Raw genomic sequence first — 20,608 nt, 5'->3', positions numbered from 1 at the left:
ATTAATAAAGTGAGCACCTGTCTGTTATGCATTGATATTTGTAACAATTTTGTATTATACTTCAGTCTTTATGTGTAATTTTTCATGACTTCTGTGGAGCAGTTTACATCCAAATCAACTTGGGGTTGGAACTAGTCAGTGTCATTAAAGCAATTTTTTAAAAATTAAAAAATATGGATCAATTTTTTTAAATCACTGGAATTCACAAAAACCAAATATTCCGAAACCAATTTTATTTTCACAAAGCATACCCACTTGTTTCATTAAGTGGGCACAAGTAGGACTTTCTTTTTATAACTTCGGTGATTTTAAAAAAAACCCTTACAATGGGTAGGCTCCACGGCTGGACTAATCAGAAAAGAGGGAATCAATGAGTGCTATAGGCCAGAATGGCATGCTCCATGTCGTTTCCTTTTATCTCTATCCGTCGTCAAAACAACACCAAGTGTGCCGTTTTCAGCTCCTTAATTTAATATACATTTCCCTTCAATCCTCTCAATTTAAATATATTTATAATACTGATCAAGTAAGAAATTTGCAATTTGACGACATAATTTTCGAATGGTAGCGTGTTGTAATGTATCACCGACAATCTTAGATCTATGTGGTGTATTTGGTTGTTTTTGGTTGTGGCAGGAGGTTAGGCCTAGCCTATTGTATTGTTTGGCTGAAAGTGTGAGAGTGAGTAAAGTGTGAGTCTGTGTTCAGTTGTATTGTTTGCAAGTTGATAAAAGTCTGAGTTACTACTGGTGGGACTTTTAGAGGAGAGAGTTGTATCATATCAAGGCAGAGGAGGCCTGCTGAAAGTATAGGTTGTGAAAAAGGTTAGTTAGAGCCTCGGTTCAGTTGTGCGTGAAGTGTGAGATTCCAATCCAACGCATCGGGGCCCCAAAGCTGCGGAAAGAATCACAACACAGAGCAGAGGAACAGGTTTGGCTAATTCCTGTTATAGTAGCATGTGACAGAAGGTTAGTAGTGTTAAATCTTTGTTTTGTGTTCCAAGTAACAACAACCTGTTTTCTTTTCTTTTTTTTTTTGGTAAGTGTTTTACGGTGCTCGCAACTGCATAAGGTCATATGAGCTAGGGACACACCAAACATTTTAAATTGGTAGGAAATTTTGAATTTTGTTCGGGTGGCGGCCGAAGCCTACTCTTATCAATCTTGGACCAACAAGAGATTTTTAACGTGCGCAACTTGCATACAGGCCCTCTGAGATCTTTCGCTCTTGTCCGAGAAGGCTAGGTGTAGATCTTTCCTACCAGAAGATCAGGGGTGTGGCTGAAAGACAGCAGTAAGAAGGAGCCAAGGAGTAGCTGTAGAAAGCTGCAGAAAGAGTCAGGAGCTCAGTGGAGGGGGCAAAGGAGGTGAGGGGGTGGGGGAAGAAAGTGGAGACGAAAGCAGATGACAGAATATTGCAAGAGAGAAGGAAAGAAGGTGAAAGGAGACAATTTTAGAGAAGCAAATTTTTCCGTCGCTACCCGGATTCGAACGAGGGACTTTTGAACGAGAGGCAAACACCTTCCTCTAGGCCACGAGAGCCCCCGATCTATTTTCCCAATCAGAATTAGAATCAGAATTCTGGCTGTTCAGGAAAATCCAAAAAATCATTTCTGGTTGATAAGAGTAAAGATGATACTAATAAAAATCGTAACTCCATTTACCAAAAAATTGACGACGCCTGATTCCACTGCATTGTGACACATATATTCATTCTGTGTATCCCAGCTTGATAAAAAGTCACATTTGAAGATGTACACACACACACACACACACACACATACACAAACACATAAACATGCATACACACACACACAAACACACATTATTTTTGTTCACGAATGCACAAAACAGACTCTCACTCTCTCTCTCGTCTCTCTCTCTCTCGCCACCCCTCATTCTCTCTACCTCCCCCCCCCCCCCCTTTCTTACACCTTCTCTATCTCTCTCTGCTGAAACGGCATTACTGAGCTGAAAGCCCCTGCCAATAAAACACACCACGCAATAGTATCTCTGCCAGACAAAAATGTCTCTGCACACAAAATCTTCTCCAATAGAATAATCCAAGACTTCCTTTCCCATTATTATTTGACAATTTCATTGGTTACAAAACAATAAAGGCTCTTGCATAAGTTAAAAGAAGAGGTTGTTCAAAGTATATAAAATGCATTTCAGACTTGCGAATGGAAGGAGAACAAATGGCAAGCATTAACATCTGCAAATCATTTGATAAGACCATCGTCAGCTACACCATCATCTGCCATTCAGTCTGAGCAAAAAGAATATGATACTGTAGGCCTATGCTTTGTACAGATAATAATGCATTAAAAACAGCACATATGTAAACTTGACTTTGAAGAAAAGCACACTGACTCAGTAATGGTCACATCTGGTGCAGGGAAGAAGCAAGACAGATAGACAGAAACGAACAGAGGGAAAGAAAAGAACTCTAGGAGTAGTACCTACAAGTAGCACCCTTCAATCACCTGCAAAAACACAATTAAACTTGATCAATAACGACACATATAAAAAACACTGTGATCATCAGTCGACCAGCCTAGAAAAATATACTGTAACTTATAATTTGATTCAAATTCAGTTTTAAAAAGTGACCCTAGCTCAATCCAGAGACAAAAGACGTAGGTTTTTAAGGTTTGCAAATGAAGAGTAAAAGTATTAATAAGTCTACACAATCATATTGAACAACCCCTCCCCCCCATCCAACCCATTGACTAGTCACATCCAACTTTCTAAGGAGCAATGGCAATAGCGTTACACTGCAGGTAAAATGCGGCACAACAATATCAGTGCAGTGCAACAACAGTTAAAAAGACAAAAACCAACCTGTATTTTAAACCCTTCAGAAATGATCACTTTTCCCTATGAGTGGAAAAAACAAATTTCAATCTTTTGTCTAACCAATCCGAAGCCATCCAGAGTGACAAAACCATGGGGAAGAACGTATAAAATAAACCCTTCAAAGAGATTTTAAAATCAAAAGACTGTCAGAATATCTTTCCTTTTATATTTTTCTTTAAAATGTCACTAAAAGATGCTGATAGTCACATATTGGAACAAACCTTTCGCATAAACCGACTTCAAAGATTACTATCTTAAACACTGAAATTTGCCAACATTATTACCACTTTAATTAATAAAAACATAATTCCAGTTTCTCATCCCAATAAACTACATGTTCACACACTTAATACTTAAGTAATCTTCAAGACCTAGCTCGTTTTAGTCAAATAAACACAATAGAAAGTCTTCATGAACAACTCACTCTTTCTCTCTCTCACACACACACATACAAACCCATTGACATTTACAGTTTGCACCACACTGTCTTCAACCGTTTCCTTTCACAGTGATTCGAGCAGCCTAAAAATGTACCATTAAGAAACATTAAGTGTCAAACTTTAAGAAACTTGTCAATTTACTGTTCCAACTTTGCTTCCTCTCTGGCCATCCAAGTGCTCCTCCCAGCAAATTGCCATCAAAGTGCACAGACTTAAGACTAACACTCCGATACACTGCAGACACACTAGTAAGCACTGCTGACTCAATCATGCGAAAATATTCTTTCGGTGTGTATCCGTCTCGAATTGATCTACACACACTAATCACATCTGGTTTACGAAATATGGAAGACAAAATTTTCTTTAATGTCTTTGTTTGAGCAATGACGTCTTTGTTTTCTGGTAAGGAAAAAGTGACCTCTGTTTTCTCAGGAGTATTGTCTCCATGACACACATGAAGAATTCCACTCACTGGAAAGTGAATGGAAGACGGAGAGGTAGAAAAGCATATGCCCACTTTTGACAAGCTTTTGAGCTGATCCACACTGAAATTTGTTAGCACCGCGAGAAGACTTTGTAATCGCAGCCCATTGAGTTTTTCCTCCTGTGCGCATAAAACATGCTGCTTCTTATGACTGAATAAGAATTCCAAAATGTTTGGAACATTTTCTATCAGATAGTTAGATATGTCCACATCTTTCAGACATCTTTTTTCTCCAGGCGGTCTATCAACATCACATGATTTCAGCTTAAGACTTATGATGAGATTGATTATGGCAGTGTAATAATGATCAGCGTCTTGCTCCTGGCGGGGACTAAAGGCACACAAAAAATCAGAGACCAGCTCAGAAATCATGTCTACTTTTTCTTGAACAATTCCAGCTTCGCTGAAGGGAATCATGTCACTCCAACAGCCGAAATAATCTTCATCAATGTCCAGGATAAGCCCTCCCAGCCTGTCATGTTCTTCCATGGCTTTCAGCACAGTCACTGCCTTTGACTCACTCAATGTCTCCAGCACTCCCTGTCCTTGGATCTGACAGTCCGACCGCTTCATCAATGGACCTATCTCAATATCCACTTCAGAATCATTATGCCTTCTGCATTCCCAGTCCAAAGAATCCTCTTGCTTCATCCCTTGTCTGACAGTTCCACCCTCTGAACTCCTGACCTTCCAACAAGCACATAGGGCCAAAGGCTTGGTGTAGCCCATCTGAAAGTCAATGATCATGTGATCTGTCTCTGGGCCCTCATGCGACTCCTTGTCCCAATCTGGCCAGATCCAGATCACATGGTCAATGAAGCCAGTGAGCACTGCTGACTGTAGAAAGAAAAAAAAAAGCTAAAGTGAAGACAAAGCCCTGAGGAGTTTGAGTGAAACTTTTTTCAAAATTGCTGTTTAACCACATAGAAAGTCAGTATGTGTCACGACGGGGTACAATAAGGCGCTCATCAATTTTTGGCCATATGGAGTTATTGGTATAATTTTAAAGCATGTTCATTTGCCTTTCTTTGAATGACAAAAATATCCTTTTATCTGGAATAGAAACAAGGATATTTCAGACTGAAGGAGGTGGTGGTCACTGGCTTCAGAGGTAAAATTAGCAAGAAAATGGCAACCAAAGTGTGGTGACTCCTATAGCTTGAGAGTCCTTGAAGACGGAAAAATTTACAGTTTTGTCCCTTTAATCACTGTTTTTCCGTAAAAATCCACACATAAATGTATTTTTAAAAGGACATAAAAGATGTTGAGCCAAAAAAACAAAAATTCGATATAATACCAAACCAGCAGAAAAATGCCTCTTTCTTTGATTTCAGTATTTTGACGAGCGCCAGATTTCACCACGAAGCCTCACAAAGGAATTCATCAGGTCAAAGGTAATACTCTTGGAGCAACATTGAAAATCAGCTTATCATGAAGTACAATACATCAGTACAATCCTCATACTATCATTTCTTTTCTCCTTCATCATTATCTTTGAAGAAGCAGGTCTCTCTTTAAAAAAAAAGAGGAAAAGCCTTAAAGATACCCTAGCTGGGCCCCCTTTCGATGCTTTAATATCAACTAAAAGTCATTGGCCTACTATATTTACACTCTACTGGAATGGGGAAATAAATCTTGAGAGATGCAAAAAATAAGAAGGTCTAGATCTATAATCTCAAAACAAAATGCACCTCGCGAAATATCACTTCCGGATTTTCTAAAATTACAGAGACAGAAGCGTCGGCCTACAAAAAGCTATAGGCGAAATAAAGAAATTTAGGTTTTTGCAGCAAAACTGTCTCAAACCTGAAAAAACCAAGGGCGTCATGATCTGGAGAATATTTAAAAGAATTTTTTGGCAAAAACCACATGTCAATCGATGCTGCCATTAACTCACTGACTACGGATCACATCACGGGTACGGGCAGACGGTTCGGTTCGCAGGTACGGATCCCGTATCCCCGACGGGATGGACTTTGCGGTTTTGTTCCGTATCTTGTGTTCCCGTCACATGAATGGGAACGGACTCCAGTGCTAGTTTTGCCTCTTGTTTCGTTTCGTGCCGAGTTTGGCGGAAGTTTCGTGGTAACGTTTTAAGCAATTGAAGGTAAAGGACAGTCACCTCATCTGGGGTTGACCTGACCGGAACTCGTGCTATGCTTTTTCTATACAAATGATAGTAATTTGACAGTCGCGTTGAAGTAACGGTCGCATGAACAAGAATCACATAATTTCGCTGTTTTCGATACTTCTGTACGTTTTGCTAGTTCTAGTGACTCAGGATATGATGTGTCTGATAGTTAGGACCCTGGATATGTACCCGAACACAGCCCGAGTCGTAGTTTTAGGGCTAGATCAAGCACTAGCACTGTTGTTGTTGTTCGCGTGACGAAATCACAACTTCGTTCCCTACATCTGTCTCATGTAATTCAGTGTATGGGTCTGAATAAACGCAAAGACCAGCGTTTGTATTTTCACCAAACACTCACACATGGATACAAATCAAAACAAAACTTTGAACTTTTATTTTTGTTGTTGTTGTGAATTTCATTCTAACTGTTGTGTCTCTGGAAATTTTTCGAAAAATCAAATTCATTCCAATTTTGAAACAATCATAAGAATTAACTCATTTGCTACGCCGAGCCGTGGGGGGCGGCGCGGCTCAAGTGCCGTCAGTACGCCAAGCCACCCCTGGCGGCTCGAGAACCAACGTTCAATTTTAGCTTGGTTTCTATTTCAATCCACATATCCATGTTAAAATAAAGGTCATAATATAAAGTTGACTTCCGGGTCAAGCGTTTCAACCGAAAACCGGAAGTTTTGATTCAGTTTTGAAACACGATTTCGTAGTTTATTCGACTTTGTTTTATCGCGAAGCCCAAATTATAGCCCAGACACCAGTCTTGTCTTAGTACTTTTACACAACAAATTGTATCACTATTTTGCTCACTAAAGAAATGTAGGACTCTTCTTTATAATATTGATACAATTGGACGCAAATTGCCGGTGCACTGTAATTGAGAAATCAATATTTTTTAGTGCTAGATCGAGGCCTAGATCTAAAGAGTCAAAATATTTTTTTCTCCCCAAAATCACTACTTTTTGGTGAAATTACTTAAAAAGTACCACCCAAGACATGTATAGGTTTATTCCAAATGCAATTCTGAATAATTCCATACAAGATACGCATATTTTTTTCTGTTTGTGATCCTTTTTTCAAAATTATTTTAAAAAATTTTTTTTTCAATATCGGATGTTATGATCAAAATGTACAAATATTATGGAATGTATGTAAATAACTGCACATTTTTCAATATTTTCCTGTTCTATATACATTTATGGTTATTTTGAAGTATCGTTTGACTAGGTGCAAACATATTTTTTTAGTTTCACCTGAGATTATACATTTTTTATTTTCCAATTTTATCCGCATCCAATCACAATTGTGTTGCATAATCGCCTCTTACAGGAACCAAAGTTGAAAAATACGCAAATAAATAATGCAGATGTATTCTACAATCCATACTGAAAATGTTGGTATATAATATGTTGATATATATTTGAATTTATGGCCCCAAAGACCTGTGAACTGCGCACTAGTCATCATCTCAATTCGCCCTCCCGAAAAGAATTCGTCCACAAGCCGAAAATAATACGTAGCGAATGAGTTAAAGTATTAGACCTAGAGAACTTAATTTTTTTGCAATAGATTAAGTTTGAAAGTTACTTTACTGTGTCAAAAATTAATTACAATAGGGTAATTCTGAGAGTTGTGGTGGTGTTTTGAAATACAATACCCCCAAAAATGCCAGTATTCAGCGCTAGCGATTTGTGAAAGGGGCCAATAGTCAGTGAGTTAAAAAGCCTTTTGAATAGCAAAATTCGGCCACCACACATAGATAATAGATTACAGATTCAGAAGTGCAATCAAAACTGCACTGAAGTCTTAAGTTTTACCAATGAGTATTTTCATCATTCAGCAAGGTTGCATTAGGACAGAAGGAGCTTTCTCACATTACAAACATGAAGCCAGACTTCGAGGCATATTTAAATTTACAATCTATTCCACCAGTGGGAATTTCTTTTGAAAATATGAAGACTTACAGTGGCATGGGGTAGTGCTGGAAAGGGGTGGCACTGAGCCACCCATCTGCACATGCCTATTCATGACACTATGGACTTCGATTGCTTTTTGTGCATCAACTGTGTTCATTACTCTCCCATCACAGTAGCACAAAGCAGAAAAAAAAAATGAAATAGGTACAAGCAAAACCGAACCTGCACCACACTGGAAATCAATTTGTCAAAAGAATACAGCATGGAATTTCTCTCTTCAGAACTCGGTCACTGTGTCATGTTAAAAAAAATGTTAATGTATCCTGATTTACGATTATTACATAATCTTCCCACAAGAGTGCTGGAGGTACATTTAGTTATTCCTTATTGATCATAAAAACAGACCTAAACAAAAGAGAAGGGGAGGGACACATATTTGTCAGATACATTTTTGTAATAAAAAAAAAAAAATACAATAACCTTAGAAAACGTTTCATAAAGATATAGTCTCAGCGTACTTTTTGTACAAATGCATTTGGCACCAGAATTGCAGTATTTCGTGTTGGTTAAGAATTGCTCAATCTAAAAGGTGTGAATAAGAAACTTAGAAGGAAATAAGACAAAATACAAGGTGGATTCTAGTTGAAAAAAGGCAAAACTGTAGACACCTCGGAAAGGTACACAAACAGTTACTTGTATTATTATTGAAGGTGTTGTTACAGACATTTTTGGCCCCTGTTGACACAATTTAAATACTTTAAGGGGTCAGCTGCTTCAAACCCAGTTTATCAGGTCCAACTTTAGCTGGGTCAGATGCATCCCAACAAAAAGATGGAGTCTTGCTAAAATGTTAAACCCATCTGGAATTAGAACATTACGAACAAGGGGGAAACCTGAAAAGCAAATCCTTAGAAAAAAAAGAAAGTCAACAAGCCTTGCACAAGCACCACTCACGAACGTTCACAGAGAAAGGAAGAGAAAAACCTGGTGTGACCTCCAAAGGTTTACTCACAATGATGAACATATCATTCCTCTGCATCATGTTGTGAACTTCCTGTGGACTGCGGGGGAACCTGAACCAAGGGATGGAGTCCACATTGAATGGCACTGCCCCATCAACATGGCCATCTATATGGATCTGATAATGAAAGGGGACAGTTGTGTTTGTACAATCATATGGTTATACAACAAGATCATTTGCTTATCTGCTTGAGATACTTCTTTAAAACAAAAAAACAACCAACACATTTACATACTATTTGTGATGAATTTTGTATACAAAGTCAAAGAGAAGGTACTAAAAGAGCTTCTTTTGGAGAAAAGGAACAAGTGGTGACAACTCCAAAAATTTAGATTGACCTTTTAAAGCAATCTTTTTAGAGAGCAAACTATCTTTTTATGTACTATCTTTGGTTCCAGTACAGAAAGGATGGGGAAAGAGGATACTAGCATGGATCAATATACAAAACAATACTTTATGTTCCAGCTTCTCAGCACACTCCTCTTTATCCACACAATATCATTTGATTACTAAGTATACACAAAATCTGTTCTTACTCAAAACAATCTTGTGTTATGTCTGTCACACCAGCATGTCATTTGCATTATCTACAGCCACATATTGTAAAGTACAATCTTTTTAAAGAATCAAAATTATAACCATGTCTTATCTCAATTCTCAGAGCTAATATTTAAATCAAAGTAGGCCTACATGCATTCATAACACACTTTAGTTTAAACTCAGTATCTCCCTTCCTCCAGTCCTTTTTCAAACAGATAGCAGATAATTTGCTGCTGCACTTTGATCTGTTAACATAAGTAGCTTGTCATTAACATAATGAGTCATTAATATTTAATGCAGACAACCTTTGAAGAATGTATCCTCTTTCATGTCCTCACAGGTCAAAAAACCCCTGAGTCAAAGAGACAAATAAATAATTATGATCCTTCACAAGTCGCAACATATGGCTAACATATTGTCAGTATGTTATTTTCAATCAGCACTTCCCCTTGAACCTCTGTTCACTGCCTACACAACCCAACAAGCACAAGGTCTCTCTAGCTCAGGCGAGTTTCTTACGACCATCTATAGGTGACAAATCAATACTAATCTTGTATTCAGGGATGCCACCCAACTTTTTTGAAAATAGCTGAAAATCCACGCGCCACAGTCTCGCTAACATATGAATATCAATTTGAAACCCAATGGGCGGAGATAGAGTAGAGAGAAATGACAAACAAACATAAGCAATGGGTGTAATAGAGAGAAATGACAAACAAACATAAGCAATGGGTGTAATAGAGAGAAATGACAAACAAACATAAGGAATGGGTGTACATAGAGAGAAATGACAAACAAACATAAGGAATGGGTGTACATGGAAAGAAATGACAAACATAGATTAGATGTACTAACATGACAGAATCTTACCTCTCACTTGCATATTTCAGGCATAGAGGTTTTTCCGTTATTTGAACATTTGGCGCAAGTTGTTGTGGGTGTGTGGATTTTTTTTTTTTTCAACTATAGATTCTATCTCGATCTCAATAACGGAATAGCAGATCAGGATCAAAATACCGGAAATACCGGAAAAAAGGGGAAAAGTGGCATCCCTGTGTATTATCCACTCAATGGCAAAAAAGGTTTTGCAGGTTTTCATTTATCTATAGGATACCTCTGTAGCAGGGAGAACTGAAAAAAGAGAACTTCTTACAGGTTGTGCAAAATGCTTGATTTTTTTGTACATGAATTTCATTTTTGAACTTTAAGAAATGAAATACTTTTCACAATTTTTAAATTTTCATAAATGAAATGTCTATTTTTCAGCAATCAGACTTACAACTGCTTCATCTTTGCAGAAGATATTCCCAGTAAAAAGTTACTACAATATAATAGCGCAATATTTAAACTGAAAATTTACTCTTAACTTTGAATATTGAGCAATTCAAAGTCAAATTTTGAATAATATATGTGCAAAGCTTACTTTTTCCCAAGCCAAAAGCTTTTAATTTTCCAATATCAAGTTTTAAGGATTGATCCATTTTGCGTGTTCCCTACAAGAGATGGCGACTGCCTAAAAGAGAGGAAACTTAAGCTTTCAAAGATGTGTCAAAACAAAAATGGTACACGTGCACATTGTTACCATAGTGAACAAAGGCTGAACTGAAAGAATTTATGCTGTCTGTTTTCAACAATAACACTACACTACTTAATTCATTGGAAGTGATGCTATTATTTTTTTAAAAGGGATATTAGTAAATTGAGTAACTATTATTTCCTATATTCCTATTCTGCAAGCAGTGAGTAACAAATTGTATAACCACTTTCAAACATTCTTCCATGTAAGCCTGAGTTTTATGACAGAATGTTGGTATTCCAATTGAAATGACCAAAGGCTTAGTAAACACAATATGAGTGTACAATTACCAGCATATTCTTGGACTTGGGTATGAAGTCAAACTGGGCTGCTTGGAACCAATACTTTAACACTGCAAAACAAATAAGAATCACACTTTTACACCACATGAGTAACATTTTTATTTTACAGTGAAGTGCAATTAAACTGCAATCTGCGGGACCACCCAATTTTCTATGATTTAGCCATGTTTTCAGTTTAGAGAGGATTGTTCTAATAGTGATGATTGTCGCTAGCATAGACATATATATAGCAAATTTCACCTTATCAAAGTTGTTTCACATCCACTTCTTATGAGGCTGCAATTTGAGCTGTATTCTGTGCCACTTGTGGTTTCTTTTCAATATTGTCGGCTTGCTTAATCAGCCGAACAGTCATGCAGAACAGACAAAGTAGCGGACAGAGAACTGAGAAAGAAAGCCCAATGCCAATGACGTCATTAAACACACCACGAGCTGTCAAATGCTCATGTACTGAGTCTATGAAAACAGAGACAATAGGCCACTACCAACCAGAGGCTGCGCAACAGATACATTCGCTATCCTTGTATCACTAGGCCCACTATATGCAGGTATGCAGTGTATATTGATGTGCACAATAAACATTGACAAACAGTACATTAGTTGGTAAAGCCTATCTCATTTGACCTATGTGACAAACGAAGAGCTCTGAAGAACAAGAAAAAGGAACCTGAAGATGCAAAAGAATATACAGAGAGATGAATCTGCAAGTGAAAAGGGGAATGAGAGAAGCTAGGGAGAAGTGGATTGAAGAACAGTGTGAAGAAATAGAAGACAGCCTGAATCAAATCAACAGTAAAAAGGCATACCAAATCATCAAAGATCTCACAAGTACAAAACTAAAGCGGACCACATCAATAAGAAGTAAAGAAAGGAAATGTTAAACACTCATCTCGCTGATTGGCAATGTTTACCACTCAGTTTCTTTGGATTTTCCCCAAAATATGATGGCAAAGTGTTAATGTGGGAACAAGAAGTTCAGAACTGGTGGACAGAATTTGCTCTGAACTGTACACCACAAAACCACAGGAGATCCAAGAGGGCACAATGTCTCCCAATCACAAGACAATGACAAAAGCAGTATCTTAAGAGAAGAGATAGAGGCAGCAGTCTCATCACTGAAGAAAGGGAAATAAGCTGGAATAGACAACATCACAGCAGAACTAGTTCAAGCAGGTGGAGACTCAGAGATAGACATGCTATGGATAATCTGCAACAAGATCTGGCAGACAGGCGAACGGCCAACACTGTGGGCTCAATCCTTGATCCTCAACTTCCCCAGGAAGGCAATCTTCAACAATGCCAAAACTATCGTACTATTAGCCTGATTAATCATTCTAGTAAAGTAATGCTTAAAGTCATTCTCAACAGACAGAAGCCACACACAGAGAAAATCATAGCAGAAGAACAGGCAGGCTTAAGGACAGGGCAGCACAACTGAACAAATATTCAACCTGAGAATCATTATGGAAAAGTACCTCCAACACTAACAGGAGCTTCACAAAATATTTGTGAACTTCAAAAAAGGCTTTTGACAGAGTATGGCAGGAAGCTTTTTGGATAACCATGATCTTAAACAACATCAACACCAAACTGATCAAAGTCATAGAAAAACTATACAACAAAGTTACGAGCGCAGTCTTTTTCAACAACAACATCGGGGAATGGTTCCAAACAACAGTGGGAGTACGCAAGGGTTGTCTGCTCTCACCAACTCTTTTCAACATTTTCTCGGAGAGAATCATGACAGATGTACTTGAAGATCACGAAGGAACAGTCAGTATTGGGGGCAGAATGATTAACAACTTATGCTTAGCAGACGACATAGACGGCCTTGCGGGACAAAAGCAAGAATTAGCTTAATAGGTCGTCTTGAAGAGACATGATTTCGGCACACATACCCAGTATTGCTGTTTTTTTCTGAAAGAAAGTAAGAGACGTGCAGCAATTTTTCAAACAGGGGAGGCATGCCCCCCCGACTTAATAAAATATGTGGGGGGGGGGGGGGGGGGGGGGGGGGGGGGGTGTCAGGGGCAGCATGGAAATCAGCAATGAGAAGACAAAACTGATGTCTAACAGCAACAAGAACATCACAGTGGACATCCAGGTAACAACCAGAGGCTTGAGACCATACACAACTTCAAATACCTGGGTGCAATAGTGACAGATGAAGGATCAAAACCAGAAATAATCTCCAAAATAGTGCAAACTTCAGCAGCAAAGACCAAGTTGAAAACCATCTGGAACTACAGAAATATCACCATCAGATAAAAAATCAGACTGATGCGTTCCCTGGTCATGTCAGTATTTTTGTACACATGTGAATCCTGGACCTTGAATGCAGACCTTGAAAGAGGGATCAAAGTTGTGGAGATGAGATGTTTCTGCAAAATCCTTGGTATCTCATACAAAGATCACATCACAAATAATGAAGTCAAACAACGGATCAAAAATGAAATAGGACCATGTGCTGACCTCCTCACTCTGGTCAGGAAACGCAAACTGCAATGGTATGGACACATCACCCGTTCATTTGGTTTTGCCAAGATGATCCTGCAAGGCAGCGTCCAGGGAAAAAGGAGCAGAGGCAGACTGAAGAAGTCTAGGGAGGACAACATCAAGGAATGGACAGGCCTGGAACTCCAAGAAACGCTCCAGACTGTTCAGTTTCACTCTCAGTCTCAGAGAGGCGCACTTAGTTATAGCCCGTCTGACCCATCTAACCCCTGTGACCCCTTGCGAAAGGTAATTGATCTTGACGCGTTACACCCCTTCCACCAGCCGATCCCTAGATCTGACCGTTCCGGGCGGAAAGGGTACAATTTCAAGATATTAACTGGAATTTACAGCATAGTACTCTCTTTACCCATCTCGTAAACCTAGGAGGGTTATGTACCAAATGAAAGCTCAGTATCTCCTCTATAACCTGCAGTTTGAAACCAGCTTGTATCTTGTTTTATGTTCCTTTGGGATACCTATATACTACCACTGTTGTACAGCTGTGTGTCAAGGAATTTTTTAGATTTAAAAGCGGATTTTTATAATTCCAACTGACAATTTTTGTTTTAATCTTCATATTTCTTTTTATAAATCTATTCTCTCCATTGCTGTGAAAAATCTTTGAGTTCAGCCTAAATTTACATGAACTAGCGCACTTTATGTGACTAGTCTAGTGCAACGCTCGGTGCAAAGAAAAACTCTGTGAAGCGGGAACTTGCTGTCTGACTTTCTTGTGTGTTTATAATTATAGAGCCTTTTAACATCAAAGATGGAACATTTTTATACCATCCACCTTTAGAATTTAAACAAGTTGTGTTTACTTCTGGTGGAAGAAGCTTAAAACTAAAGTGTCTAAGCAGCGATCTATTTCTGTGCAAAAACTGTAACTTAGCTATATATATATAGACTGAACATCGACAACGACACAGCCGACAATCATTCTAACACTCTGTGCAGGAAATGTGGCTCACGAATATACACATTATGGAAGCAAATTACAGATGCAACTTTGGAAGCCGTACAGAAATGTGTTTAAGACAGTGCCAATGTTTGGTCCGCTTACGACGCAAGCATTAGCATTAACAAGTGCTCTGTTTGTGTTCCCTGTGTTAAACTTAGCAAAGGATGCATTAAAGAGCGCATTCCTTAGTTTACGGAAGGACACGAGTTCCATTCTCCATCCCCCACTCATATGGTAGTGGAGTCTGCGAGCATAACGGATACCCCCACCCCAGATACTTCCTCTGTTAGTACAGGCCATGGTGCTCAGCCCTTTACCACCCAATCTACTTAAAGCGCATCTACACATACAGACAAAGACTCATTTTACATTTCACCAGAAACTCATAATTTGACATCCACACCTAAAACGAAGATGAAACAGTTCATAGACAGTACCAGCTCCCCATTAGTCAAACATGAAATGACATTAAACTTTAAAGTCAACACTTTTGAAATCTGACACAGAGCCACTCACACCGCTTGAAGAAAAAGTTGCTACACATCTGCTGAGGCTGAGGTTCAAAACAAAAGGACAGCCATTACTATCAAAGGATATTCACACACAGAATATCATAAACATAGCAAGCTCACTGACAAGAAAACGAAGAACAAATTCAATTTAAAGTCAGGCAGTCGGTTGCTGGTAGAAGAAAAAGCATAAAAAATAAACAAAAACAACTTAAAGCTGTTTTGTAAGCACATCAACTGCAGACATCGTCAGATTTGAAGGCCACACTCCCTGAGCCGGTGGAAAAACGCAAAATAAAAATAAAAGAGACCACAAGACGATTCACGGATAAAACCTTAGTTCCTAAATAGTTTTATAGTAGTATGTTTATCATATATAAATATTTACTGGAATAACATAAATTCCGCGTGAAGGTGTAAAGAATAGTCTTCAATATCATGTGAAATGTACTCATACGTTGGCTGGGCTCAACTGTTTTCCCACTCAATGACAAGACTGCGTGCATTAATTAACAATAGCAACAAGACATTTTGGCCGAACCTCATAAACGTAAGTGTGTTTGAAAGTTCAAAGTCTAACTGTGAGCTGACAGTGAAGACTAAAAATCAGTTAGTCCGTTTATTTTTAATTATTTTTTTAAAAACATGTTTGTTTGTGATGGAAGCCACATTCCCCCTCTTTTAAACTACACTTTCTTTTACTTCTCTGTGAAAATATTATGCTGTCGTAAACTACACCTTCATCTTCATGTGATCATTTGGTTGTTGTTTCATTGACTTTCCCGGCAGTAGAACTGGTGTTGCTTTATGTGTACAAAACATAACATCACGGGTGAGCCACTGACCGCGAGGCTCAGCGTCCGCAGGCAGCATGACCTGGGTTTGACCTCGTCTCGGGGGTCAGGTCGGCCGGCAACTAAGTGATCCTGAGTGGAACAGCCGTGGCTCAGAAAAGCTGAAGACAGGAAGGAGTGGAGGAAGCTGGTGGCCAAAACTTCAGAAGCGCCCCGACGGACATCCAGTCTACGGGATAGGTGAAAGTGAATCTCACAACTGCAATTAACACATGTGTGTGTTCTTGTCTCTTTCTTGTTTCACCATCTTGAAATGCTTAAGACTTAATGATTTGTGTTAGTCGGGGGATCCTAGAGAAGAGTTAGATAACATAACCTTGGAAATTCTTTTCGATGTGGAAAGAGACCATTTCAGATCATCAATAGTTTTCTTATAAAAAAAAACCAAGGCGAAAAATATCAGAAATGTTTAGTTTTTTCTGCTTACCACTGTTTTTAGATTAATCGTGTTCAGTTTAAGTGGACTTCACTGTATCTCCCAACATAGTGTCACCATCGTGATAAGATCAGATAACTACAAAATGTTCAATTTTGCTTTTTTTAAAAAACATATTCTACAATGCATGTTTTATATGATGGTTTAAAATTTATATTCAAATAAACAACCAAAAGAGTACTATTTCAACTAAATGAAAACCGGACTTATAACTCTAAGCTGTCCTTTTAATAAATCAGCTTTTCTTTCTCTTGCAAAATTTACCCACCAATGTCCCTTATAATCTGATCTTAACATGACAGCAACAATGTGTGACTTTGGTTCAGGCGTGGTTCGTCCATAGAGCACGGTCGTGCAGAGCCGCCCAAAAGTTTTTAATATTCTATTACGTAAAGCACCAAAAAACATAAAATAAAAGAAGCAAGAAACAAGCACTAGCCAAATATAATATCAAAACAAGGTCCTCACTGGCGCCATAACTGTCATTTCTGAGTCTATAGCGCCGTAAAACATCTACTATGCCATGCCAAAGTCCACACGCTTTAACTTAACACAAAAAGACATTCAACAGTGGTAACCTGACCTATAAATCGCTCTTTGGGATAACCCAAGCGATGACGACACTTGTAGCGAGTTTGGCGGTACATTAATATTAATAAGCCGGCACATCTCAAATGTGATCCTGCCGAATAGTGCCGATAGGCAGTCTAAAAATAAACGCGATAGATTGTATGCTATTCCATGCCAAAAGTATGTGAGCTTTGGAGCAATCCAGCGGAGTGCTCAAGTGAATTATGACTGATTCATCGTCTTGCCGCTATTTTAAGTGACTCTGTGACTGTGAACCTGAGGGAGGTGACTGCGACATACAGTCACACCTGCCCTGACGGCCACCTGTACAAACGGCCACTTTCCATTTCCCCCCTTGCGTTTTTTCTATATAATTTAACTGTGTAAAACGGGCACCTGCCCAACGCGGCCGTGGCCACACACCACCCCTATCACACTACGCAATAACACCTGTCTTAGACGGCCACCTTAGTGACTCCATTTCGTTTTGTCATAAATTGTGCATTGGCCCCTGGCGTTGTGGGCGAGCCATCATAATTCAATCACCTGTCGTTGTTGTTAGGTAGTCCCTCCAACCGATCATGTTGCCTAGGCCCCTACCACTGTCACTGTTGAGCAATACCTACCAATTTTCAGCTGCTGGTGAGGTAAGCGTGTGAACCCTCATAACCCATAAGCCCTGTCCAGAACTCGTACACAAATCGTAAGTGAGATGAGAGGTCACTGTTTACCTAGTCTGTGACAAAGTAACAAAGGACGTCAACATGAACTTGAGACAGAAGCGTCACTCGTTCTCCAAGTGGTGGCGACCAATGTGTTTGTTTTAACATGGCACTTGGTCTTCCTCGTCTGATACATTTCGTTTTATTGTCACCCTTGTGCAAAATCAGCAACAAAATAAAAATTACAAACAAAATACAAACCACCAACAACAAAAACAATGACAATGCGGCTACTTTCGATTGGGACCTCAGATGGGAATGGTTTGTTTTCTTCATCTTGATCAGTCCTGCCTAAGACGGCCACCTGTCTTATACTGCCACTTTTCTCCTTGACAATGGGTGGCCGTCTTACACAGGTTTGACTGTACTTAAGTCACCGTCCTATGGGTTGTGCCTTTGAAAAGTTTTTGTAGTGGAGTGGGGAAAGTTATTACTGGAGTGTTCAGTTCTAATACAGGATGAACGAATTTGATGTTTAGCTAACAAACATATTTAGTAGAAGAAATCAAAGCAACAAGTTAAAAAAATAAAAATAAAAGCATAAGGTCCTCCTTCTCCAACCCAAAGATCCTGAAATTATACACCATCCAATTTACTATGCCCTTGATTATCTTCAGCCTAAGATAGCTTAATTGTGCACACCCACTTTTTAGCCCCCACCAGCCGCCCCTGCTTTGGTTGTTCCTTCTTCTCTTAAACACCCCTCTTTTAATTTTTATATTTGTTCATTTACCTTTAAACATTGTTACATATTATCAAAACCTCATTACAAAGATACTACATCACTTTTTAGAACGCAAGTCTCTTTTTTTAAAAATACTGCTGTATTAGCTGGGACTCGGGTTAGGGAGTGCACAAAAATGGATGGGGCTGGAAGGGTTAAGACTCCAGGTACACGATTACATCTGTTCAGCTAAAAAACTTAAGTGTGAGAAATAAAGTAACAGTTTCACGAAGCAGTGGAATCAGGTGCTTAGTCAGTGCTGGCCCGAGACTGCTCACTAGTATTAACTCTTGTCCTGCGTCTGTGCTGAGATGCCAATCTTATCAGCAACCGATTACGTCGGACGTGTCGGGCAGGCCGCCGGGGTCACTCAGTGTGTTCTGTTGGTGTACAGCGTGCGCACCGGGAAACGTGTGTTTTCGCCATGAATACTGCGGGAGTGTGTTAACCGATGATGAAAATAACGCTCTATCTTTCATAGCTTTCTATTTATAAAGTGTTACAAACACATGAATAACCCCCTCTAACAAGCTGATAAGACATTACGAGTAGTTACGCTCATTCGAATAACCTTTCTGAACGTTCTTGTTGTTATGAATGACCGGAGGTTCGAAAGGGGATAATATAGGTCAATTTCCGAAAGTTTTACACTCAAACTGTTCTTTGTACCTGCACAATGGTATTCAAAACTATCAAACAAGCTTATTTTTTATCAGGTAGTATCATTTCATACAAAATCAAGCTCATTTGAAACATTTTGAATAGAAAAAAGGAAGTCTTGTTTCCTGACTATCCTTTCGAGCTCCTCATGGCTAATACGTGGGTCAATTTCTTCTATAATTTCATTGGACGAACATCTAGAGCTACCAACTTGGCTTGTTTTGAATGAGACGTATGCCTCGATTACGAACCAACGCAGGCGGTTCTAGAAGAAGGCCACAAATACACACAAACTCAAGCAGACTGACGCACACACACTTGACCTGTGAGAATGGGGATCTGATTCGGGACCCGAATGACACGTAAGATGATGCGCGCTGCGCGTGCGCTGAGCCAGGGGCTACACTGATTCGGGACCAGAACGTAGGCGAGGTGCCGAAATAGGCTTATCGGGCTGCATAAACCCGGCTCCCACAGGACGAGGGTTAATATGTACCACGACCTAATGAAAACTATGTTCTATGAAATTTGACATTCAAATAGTCTCAACAAGGAATAGATTGCAGATGGTCACAACGAAAGAAGAAAGAGGGAAGCCAGGACCAGTCTCAAAACAAAAGAGATGAACATGTATGAAGCTGATAAGGTACTTACGCAACACTTGAAGATATACAAATTCAAAATGACCCATGAAAGTGATGATCGTCCATTATTCCCTTGCACTCACTGCAATGTGCAGTATCTTATACACGACACGCCATCATAACAGTACAGAAAATGCAATCATTATTACTTTATTGATAAAAGATGTTGTCTCTTTATTTTCACCTTCATAATGTTCCTCCACAACTACCAGAGGCGTCTCGTCAGATCTGTGCGTCTTCACGCGTGGCAGCCACATCTCATCGGCAGGGTTAGGGGACCACAGACTGTGAAGTCTCTTCTCATTAGACACCTGATCTGAGGGGCTGTTGAAAACCTCAAATAGGACCAGTCGGGCTGTTATCCAGAACAGGAAGACAAGAAGCAAAGTGAACATCCATCGCAGCCAGCGCTGCCACCTCCTCACGAGAAGCATTTTCATCTTCTTCTCACACCATGTTGGATCCAATCTAAAAGAAAAATATACATTTTTAAAAAATGAACATTTTGAAAGAACCCAAACATCCTCAAAGCAAAGCACAGAGCAAACAAAATGAAAACTATAAAAATACAGTGTATTTTGTGAGAAGACCTTTGCTTCGCCAGGCAAAAAAGTAAGTTCCCTTCTCATATGGGGAAGATGGAAGCAACAAATTAAGTCTGTCCCCATAGAATTATGCCAATTTAGATGGCCAAATTATGCACAGAAAAAGCCAAATTATGCAAAAATTATGCAAGTTACCGTAACACCTTTCGC

The 20,608-nt window shown here is 39.1% G+C and overlaps 1 protein-coding gene across 1 annotated transcript in view; it reads right to left on the bottom strand.

The window, feature by feature from the left end:
* Positions 1 to 3,011: 3,011 nt before the first annotated feature.
* The window catches only part of LOC101859568 (UPF0489 protein C5orf22 homolog), a gene marked incomplete at its 5' end in the record, with an annotated part of 23,470 nt that continues 5,873 nt past the window's right edge, over positions 3,012 to 20,608 (bottom strand). The window contains 4 exon segments of the mRNA XM_005097668.3: positions 3,012 to 4,619; positions 8,851 to 8,976; positions 11,266 to 11,327; positions 20,038 to 20,321. Coding sequence (XP_005097725.1) covers positions 3,405 to 4,619; positions 8,851 to 8,976; positions 11,266 to 11,327; positions 20,038 to 20,293 — 1,659 coding nt within the window. The 3' untranslated portion in view covers positions 3,012 to 3,404.

This window comes from Aplysia californica, unplaced genomic scaffold (assembly GCF_000002075.1).
Source record: "Aplysia californica isolate F4 #8 unplaced genomic scaffold, AplCal3.0 scaffold00161, whole genome shotgun sequence".
Lineage (NCBI taxonomy): Eukaryota > Metazoa > Mollusca > Gastropoda > Aplysiida > Aplysiidae > Aplysia > Aplysia californica.
This window is presented reverse-complemented; position numbering and strand designations above follow the sequence as displayed.